General features: G+C 38.1%; 1 protein-coding gene across 1 annotated transcript in view; it reads right to left on the bottom strand.

Moving 5' to 3' along the window:
* Positions 1-9,041, bottom strand: part of PSMA2 (proteasome (prosome, macropain) subunit, alpha type, 2) — an 11,126-nt gene extending 2,085 nt beyond the window's left edge. Inside the window, exons 1-6 of the mRNA XM_010829074.1 lie at positions 8,957-9,041; positions 5,207-5,283; positions 4,517-4,649; positions 3,046-3,168; positions 2,221-2,302; positions 681-754 (exon numbers count right to left, since the gene is read on the bottom strand). Of these exons, the coding sequence (XP_010827376.1) occupies positions 681-754; positions 2,221-2,302; positions 3,046-3,168; positions 4,517-4,649; positions 5,207-5,283; positions 8,957-8,997 (530 nt within the window). The 5' untranslated portion in view covers positions 8,998-9,041. The remainder of the gene's footprint in view (positions 1-680; positions 755-2,220; positions 2,303-3,045; positions 3,169-4,516; positions 4,650-5,206; positions 5,284-8,956) is intronic.
* Positions 9,042-9,208: the final 167 nt, after the last annotated feature.

The following is a 9,208-nucleotide window of genomic DNA, read 5'->3' as shown; positions in this document are numbered from 1 at the left end:
CATCGACACCAGGTATTTGGGTTCACTATATATATATGTGTGTATATATATATCTATTTTTTTTTTTTTTTTGGGTAACTGTCAAAATGAAAATGATAGAGGAGCCTGCCAGACTATAGTCCACATGGCCTCAAAGAATCAGTCACGACTGAGTGACTGAGCACACATACCAACTGTTATCATTTAAACCATTTAAAAGTTTTCTTTTTTTTTTTTCTTTCTTTAGCCTCCGTCACTTTGCCTGGAGGGGACTTCCAGGTGCCCAGCCCCAAGATGGGCATCTTGGCGCCGGTGTAGAGCACGATGTGGTTGGCCATGACTGCTTGAGCTCTGCTGACCGGGATCAGAGAACCGTAAAACCATTTAAAAGTTTTCTTCCCAAATTTTTTACTCCAAATCCAATGGTCTTTTTTTTTGAGATGGTAGAAAAAAATGAAGTTAAAAAAAATAAAAAACATTTAGGAAAACATGAGAATGTAGAAAGAGAAGTCCTTAAGAAATGAATATTACCACTTAATATGTTGAAGGCTGGGGAGCCCAAGTGCAGACAAGTAAGTTTGTTCTATCAGTAGCTAGGCTAGAGTCATGCAACAAATTTGTGTATAGATTAATGATATTATTTACAGAGAGCTGAAGACCATAGAGTAAGTGTGGTAATGAATCTAGTTTTACAAATCTACCTTTTCTCAAGGAAAGTTTTCCCATTCACATAGTTCTTTCCCATTGCTGTGGCTTTCCAGGCAAAGTAAGCTCCCTAATCAGGAGAGGAAGAGGGAAAAAAAACAAAAACACACATTTTAAATCATTAATATAATTATTTATGACTCTGACATTTATTTCTCAGTTCCATAATTTGTCTCTAACTTCTAAGGTTTTCAGAATATTTACTGGAATGCAATAAGCTACGTCACAAAATAAATGAATGTGATAAAGAGGCATGAAGAAACTTTTGGAGGTACAGCATCTTGATTGTGTTGATGATTTTCTCAGGTATTTAATACATCAAAACCCCATCAAATAGGTATAATTTACTGTATAAAATTTATGTAAAAAAAAAGAAATGAGGTTAATTTAGAGCAAATAATCAAAAGTAATATTTTAACTTACTACAATTGAAAGGCTCTAAAAATCCTATCTGACTGAAAAACAGTGACCAGCTCTCCATCATCATTAGTGAACAAACTAAAAAGACACAGCTTTGCACTAAAAATTTTCAAAGGTGTGATATTTTGTAATCCAAAGTTACACGAAAACAGCTACATATATGACTCATCTACTGAAAAAGTACATATGCACACATATACAGAAATTGAAAGCAACGGACCATATTTTAAAAGAAAACAAGTGACTTTTAGCTATACGTAGGGGGAAAGGGCAAAAGATGAAAGCTGGATTCCCATTATGGTGGCTCTTCTACTCTCAGGAAAGGAAGATTAAGAAGACTTGGCATTTAGCTTCAGAAGCTCAGATATGGGGTAACAGACACTGTCAAAGTTCCTCAAATACTTAATTTTTCTGATTTAATTAACAACCTAAATATTTTTGCTTTTTCAGATTACAAAGCTAGAGTATAAGATGTGAGCGAAGTAAACCTGCCATTACCTAATGATCTATAAACTATGAAAGATCAGTTTCTGGTAGTGAATCTTTTCTTCCGGGTCTCCTCACAGCAAACATGAGTGACAGACGTGAGACACACGTGGAGGAGTGGTGCCTTCTCCAGACACCTGCCAACCCAGACACCAATCTTCTGCTTTATAGCAGACGACTCACTCATTTTGCAAAACATCAAAGTCATGACAGTAACATCAATATTTGTGCAGAAGAGTCACTTCAAGTCAACCCCAAGATTAAACTAATGGCAAAGGGCACCGCCCACTCCAGAAAGGTTTTAACTGAATTTAAAATTAAAATTAGTTTTAATCATAATTTTTAAAAGAATTCCACAGATTTACAGAGATTTGATAACTACTTCAACAAATCATTCTAAGTATGTGAAGTTAATCAGCATGCCAGAAGAACAGAGGGCAGAACCAAAGGAGGTTCCTTATCAGAAGATGAAGTTATCAAGATTTTAAATGTACAAGTGAACATGTATTACTTCTAAAGCCCAAATGGAAGAGAAAATACTCTAATTTGTAAGGTTTTTATGGCTTCTATTTTTATTAGATATTCAAAGAGCACTTTAACAAACCCCTCAAGTACATCTATGGTACTTACAGATGGATCTGACTGAAATAAATATGGCCGTCCCTCATTCCAACCACAAATAAGTAAAGAAACTCCAAATGGGCGAACACCACTGAACAAAGAGAAATGAAAATTACTTGGCACCTTCATGGTGTTAAGTCAACTTAATGTAAGAAGTTATTAATACTCTCAAGCAAAGCAAGTTATCAGGTAACCGAATTAGACTTCTAAGTTCCTTAAAAAGCATTTAACATCTTTCTAAACAAATCAATTCAAAATGAATTTTATTTATGGTACTGAGGAACAACAGTCAAATCATTTTGGTAAATAGACTGATACAAATATTGAGGTTAATAAGTGTGGGTAACACTTCATGTCCTAATAAAATAACAGATTTCACCAAATGCAGCTTTTCCACTGGTTTTACATATCAGCAATTACCTCATCATTTTCATACCCAACTCAAGAACACTGGAATTAAAATGAATACAGATGTGTCAGTTACTGCTTTCATCAAGTGCTTACAATCATTTCCAGCTAGAAGATAAATCTGGAAGCAGCAATGACTGCCTGCCCATAAAGAAATGTTTTAATCACTGTCAAAAGGACTTTATCTAGAAGCTGCTTTCTGCTGTTACATGAACAGCAATAAAACATTCCCGCTTTCTCTTTAAGAAAATATTTCAGGTACAGTTAAGATCAGAACTATTCATTCATAGTGGTTTTCTTCACTGATTAAGGAAATACAGGAATACTAAGTCCTCTTTTTTTTTTTCTGAAATATGTCTACTTTTACAAAGATGATTTTTTTTTTCCCTAATTTATGACACATTTCAAATAATAAAATCAACTTACCCTGACTGGGTGTATTCCTGCATCACGGAAGCTACTCTCTGGACCAGCTGAGCTGTGGGAATGGGTTCTTGGTAAACGAGATAGTACTGTTGAGCTAGTTTTCGAGCTCTGTGCACAAGTACCCTGAACAACAGAAAAGAAATAAGACTTAATTCAAATTCAGATGCTTTACATCCTCAAGACTCAGTCACATTCTACAGGCATACAACTATAGCACAAGTTTGACATGCATCTCTTTAATAGTAGCTCTCAACTATAAACCAGTCTTGTTCTTACATCCAATTACAGTTAACTTACAAGAAAATATCAGAGTGTCGCTGAAGAGCTAAACTACAGGAAATGGACAAGAATAAGACAAAAGGAAAACTATGGACTAAGGGTATCAATCAGTTTAACAGACACAGCTTTAGTGCACAGGAGAGCTTTATCTCCTGTCACAGCATCTTCAAGAGTATGCCCCTGTTACCCCAAGAGAAGGTACCTTAGCATTTTATATCTCACTCCAGGCAATACACTAATGCACACGCATGAACACACATACACACGTGTTAAGGCATCTCACTTTGCCTCAATCGTGTCCACGGACTGAACCTCAAAAAGTACCATGAAACTGTTTATAATGTAAAAAATGTAAAATTTGTCAAAAGTATAACAATTAAATATATTGGCAAGACAAGCAGGATTTACCTCTACCTGCTCATGTGCTACTGATCTGAGCTCCACACATTATCCCTCTGAGCAAGACTCCTGCCATGTCTGTTGATCCTGTGAGTGGTAGTGCACTGCAGCCTCCCCCCTGCAGCGGCAACAGGTTCCACTGCAGTGAAGCCGAAGCATATGTCGGTGAACCTAGTGCTGTTGCCGACTCATGAAAGTGAAATTTTGGCTCTACCTATCTTGTTCCACATAATCAATAACCAAGTAGTAATAATCCTTTCAATTGTTAAATGACAAACATAGAAAACTGTCAATCTCTTTAAAGTTGCTGGTACCCTAATGGAACCAGATTACTCTCTTCCTGTGAATATTAAAGAAGAGACTACATAAACGTCTGGATCCTAACTGGCTGTCATAGTCTACAACTTCCAGTGGCCTTTTTGAGAATTTTGTCCTTTTGCTAAAAACAGAAACAAATACAGTGAAGTTAACTCTGGATAGTATGCTTTCTTTTACTGTTTGGTAAAGTTTTTAAAAATACAGTTTATTATAACATGTATTGCTGAGGCCTTGGATGGTAGAAGAGAACAGAGGTGACGGGGTAAGTACTGTATCCATCTGTTCTTTTAACAAGTGAATTCTTCACCTTCAAGTAACCCCTAGTCTGCCTCATACTGGCAACTAACTTAACTTCAGCTGCTGTTGTTCAACTAAGCAAAAAACAAGAAGGTAGGCGATTAAAGGAAAACATCCCTTGGTTTTTCTTCCCAAAGTATCGATTACAAGGCATTCATGTGATGGTTATACAAGATACCTGTAATCTGGGCCCATGCCACTATACACCAAACCTATGTGCTTGGTGATTGGTTCCACTTTGTGGACACTTCGCTCATCATACAGAATGGATTTCTGTTTCTTCTCAGTTGCCAAGACCACGCCATTTGCAGCTTAAAAAAAAGAAAAGCGACTTGAATGTTTAATCATTTAAACACTCTGTTTTAACAGTTTTCTAATTACAGAAGCATTTCAGCCAAACTCCTTTATTTTCTTATTTATAAAACCTTTTCTTCTGAGTTTCTACATTAGAATCACCAAAGGAATGGTAAATCAGCTTTCCCTCAATGGTCATCTGTATTGCACAAGAAATCCCTGAGTTAAAGGTATTATGCAACTTTTCCTAAAGTATTCTAGGACACCTTAGAGTACATAAGTTTTAAAATTATGGAATTCTGCCTACTTGGCCTACTGTTCTTGTAATTTGAAACATAAAAACCAATGATACATTTTTGTAAGGTATCCTTAAATTTTACAATTAACCTTTTCTAAGTTAAAAAATTTAATCATCTTCTTTGGCTTATTCTTTAAACATCAAAATACTGTAGATTAACAAAAGAACTGTTAAAAATTATGCTGCCACAACTATTTATTTTACATTAATGGCCTATTAATCCCCAAAGAGCATTACAACTAATAGGAATCTGAAGTGAACGAAGCATTTAATTACCTTTAATTCCCACCGAAGGAGCTCCTCCAGCTACAGCAGCCAAAGCATATTCTATCTGGACAAGTTTACCAGACGGGCTTAAAAACAAACAAAGGTATTGCTAAATTTCACATTCTCAAATATTTATTATAGGAGCATGTCTGACAAAAGGGCAGGCAAATAGGCCAAATCCACTAATCAAGCACCAAGGAATAGAAGGGCTTTGAAAATTTATCAGAAGTTATATAGAAACCAAATTTATTAGGTGATTTGAACATATTCATAATTAAACACTAATCTCTCTCCTTTGGTTGATTTTTCTTGTCTGCCATTTAAAGCAGCATCATTATTCTTTCCTTTCACCACTCACCAATAGTTTTCTCATCTGTAAAATGGGGATAACAGTGTTACCTAGTTCAAAGGTTGTTGTGAAGATTAAATGATGCCTTTTGTTCCTGGCACAAAATTAGCACTAAGTAAACACCAAATAGTACTGTTATTAAGAACATGTATGTGTCTGTTAAATACCAAATAACAGCATATATTCCATGTGGGTGGAGTTTAACATTTTATAACGTAGACATGACCTAACACGTAAGATCTAGATGTCAGTCACAACAAAATACAACAACAAAAAAACTATTTCAAGATGCTGTGAGCTGGTTATACTTAACATATCTGGTTCCATTGAGTTTGACAGTCAAATGCTAGGTCCAAACTGGCTTTTTAGGTCATATATTATTTCAGTCTAGTTGCTGAGTGTTAGAACAAATTACCATAAACATCACCAATCCTTCTATTTGATTGATAAAGTCTTTGAATGAAAATAATTTGTCCAAAGTGAGACACAAGCTAGGTCCACATATCCAGTCTACTACTGAAAAGATAATCTTCAGTTTCAGAAGGTCATTTGTTTCATCTTCATAAAATTATAGATACTGTCACTGAAGTCTCAACACAACCATGCCATCGCTCTCCAGAGAACATGACTACCCTTAGAATTCAAAAATCCCCTCTGACAAGACAATCCGTTTGCAATGCACTTCACCACTGTCTGGTGAACTCCTTCCAAGTCATTCTCCAATCCTTAGTAGAAGTGTCATTTTCTCAAGGAAAGCTGCCCTGACCACCCAGACTAGGCTGAATCCCACACCCTCACACCTAAGTGTCCCATGCTTCCTCTCTGGCTCAGAGTCATCACACTTGAATTATTTTGTAACATTCACAAAGTGTAAGCTCTGTTCAATCAATACACCAAGACATAACCTATGACCAGGTTCATCTGACTGACAGACAGACATACATCCACACCTATTTAAGGAATAAACCTAGGGGCAGCAGTCTAAAGACTGCTGACAAAATTAGCTGATTTGAGCAGTGCAATTCCAAAGCCCCAGGATCTCTATCAGGGATAACTGAAATAGCCCTCCAACTAGTCTTCTTATTTTCCACTCTTACTTCCATTCCCTGATCCGGAGTTACTTTTGTATCATAACATCTTCCACTTAAATCCTTTAATTTTTTTATTCACTTAACAATAAAAGCTCCTTACTCTGGCCTACAGGGCCCTGCAAGATTGGTCCAGACCCAGGATAACTCCCTGCTCACTATACTCTAACACATTGGACTTCTATCAATTCAGTCTCTCTCAACTTCAGCACTTTCAAACATGCTTTTCCCTGTCTGCAACTCTCCCTACCTCTAAATTTTCAAATAGTTGGCTCCCTTTCATCTTCCAGTCCCCCAGAACAACCCCCAAGCATTGGTCTTTCCTGACCACCCAATCTAAAGTTACATTCCTTCTTTCACCCTCTCTTAATAAAAATTCCTGAGTAAAGGAAAAATATTCTTCAGAGTGTATGAGTAGGCACCCGTTTGTTTACCCACTGATTGTCAATGAAGTGACCACCCAATTAAAGTCACATTCCTTCTTTCGCCCTCTCTTAATAAAAATTCCTGAGTAAAGGAAAAATATTCTTCAGAGTGTATGAGTAGGCACCCGTTTGTTTACCCACTGATTGTCAATGAAGTGAAAGTTAAAGTCGCTCAGTCCTGTCTGACTCTTCACAACCCCATAGACTATATAGTCCATGGAATTCTCCAGGCCAGAATACTGGAGTAGGTAGCTTTTCCTTTCTCCAGGGGATCTTCCCAACCCAACCCAGTCTCCCGCATTGCAGGCAGATTCTTTACCAGCTGAGCCACAAGGGAAGCCCAAGAATACTGGAATGGGTAACCTATCCCTTCTCCAGCGAATCCTCCTGACCCAGGAATTGAACCGGGGGGTCTCCTGCGTTGCCGAAGGATTCTTTACCAGCTGAGCTATGAGGGAAGCCTACTGGTTGTCAATATCCCCAACTAAATGTTATCCTCAGGAACACCTTTTCATCCTATAGTATAGTCTCTTATCACGTCTACCATTAATAATTCTGATTACAACAGGCTAGAAACAATTTTTAAAATCCAAAACAGAATTGCACCATCATATTAAAAAAAAAAAAAAAGTGTGTTTAAACAAGGAAATTTACTATAGAAAGATTCAGTCCCTGATAACATATGGTTGCTTCATGTTTCAGCTAGGATTAGGATAACACTTTCTTAAAGGTCCAGGTTTTGTCTCCGAATACGAACAGTAGCGACCTGTCAAACTCTGTTTCCTGTCATTGTATATGAGATCTTTTTTTTAAAAGATAAATATTCTAGTATTTTAAGAAAACATTACACAGTAATGCAAAGTGTATTAATTTTGTCGTCAGAAAGAACCCAGTTTAAATATTAACCTATGACCAGGGAGGAGTTATTGAATTTGAGTTGTGGTCAGCTCATCTGTAAGATGTTTAGAAAACATGTATCACACAGGGTAGCCTACAGAGATGGAGTAAGCTCCACCCACACAGAAAGTACTCAACAAGTTAGATGCCGCCTGTCTTTAGCTGTCAGATAATATTTTTAATTAAATAGGCCATTACCGATCTGTAGGAAAATGGCAAAATTGAATCCTTCTCCCGTCAGTAAAGCCTTTGGTGACGGTTTTCTTACACAGGGAACGATGATAGTGCATCTCTGATTTATTTTGAAAAATATGCTTACATAAATATTCTAAAGTTTAAAAGCCTACAATCTTTCTTTAAATAAACATATCCCCTTTCAAAAATAACAGCCCCAAAGCAAATACAGCCTATTTTGGAGCACACAAAGACAACGGGCTAGAAACATTACCACTTTCACTTTCAGTTCTTAAGCTTCCAGTAGGGGCACCGAAGAAATCGAAAGCGGGAAAAGGTTTCCAAAGACATCAGTGCCAAATGGAAGCTAAGACTAGAACTGAACTGTAAAGTTGGGTCTTTCCAAGAAAAAGGAACCCCACAGAGCTGACCAAGATTCCGACCTCCAGAAGCTCCTGAATCAGGCCTACTTGAGTCAGGAAGGAAATCTTTTGAGTTCTGGACAGGAAACCTGGAAGCAGCTCATTCAAAATTGCCTTTTTCTCTAGTTCCAAAGCGAAAGAAAATCCCTGGGTGAGGGCCTCAACTTCCCACAGCGCCTAGATCTCCCAGGATACCCCGACTCGCGTTCCCACGGTCCCCAGGCACCAATGCTCCCCAGGCCGCGGGAAGGCCCCGCAAATGACTTGGCAAACTCGCATTTACACCCCCATTTCCTACTAAGCCCTCAGGAAGAGCCAAGTCAGAGACCAGGAAGGTAAAAACCTGGTCGGCAGAGCTCCTGCTACCTCGGTTACGTGGAAGACCTCGGGAGTCCCTTCCATACCTGAATGTAGTCAGCGAAAAGCTGTAACCACGCTCCGCCATCTTTACCCGAAGACCCAACGCACATCCGCGCACATGCGCACTGAGGCCAGTTTCGTTTCTTTTCCCCGCCCCGCGCGTTCCTTTCTAGATTTCTGATTGGAGGAAAGGCAGAGCCGCTCCAGAAGCATGCTGGGAGTTATAGTTCCAGGTGCTCGTTTGCCCAATTCTGTGTCTATGCGCATGCTCAAGGTAGGGGCGGGACCCAGAGGCC

Source organism: Bison bison, unplaced genomic scaffold, assembly GCF_000754665.1.
Source record: "Bison bison bison isolate TAMUID 2011002044 unplaced genomic scaffold, Bison_UMD1.0 scf7180017864499, whole genome shotgun sequence".
In the NCBI taxonomy this organism is placed as follows: domain Eukaryota; kingdom Metazoa; phylum Chordata; class Mammalia; order Artiodactyla; family Bovidae; genus Bison; species Bison bison.
This window is presented reverse-complemented; position numbering and strand designations above follow the sequence as displayed.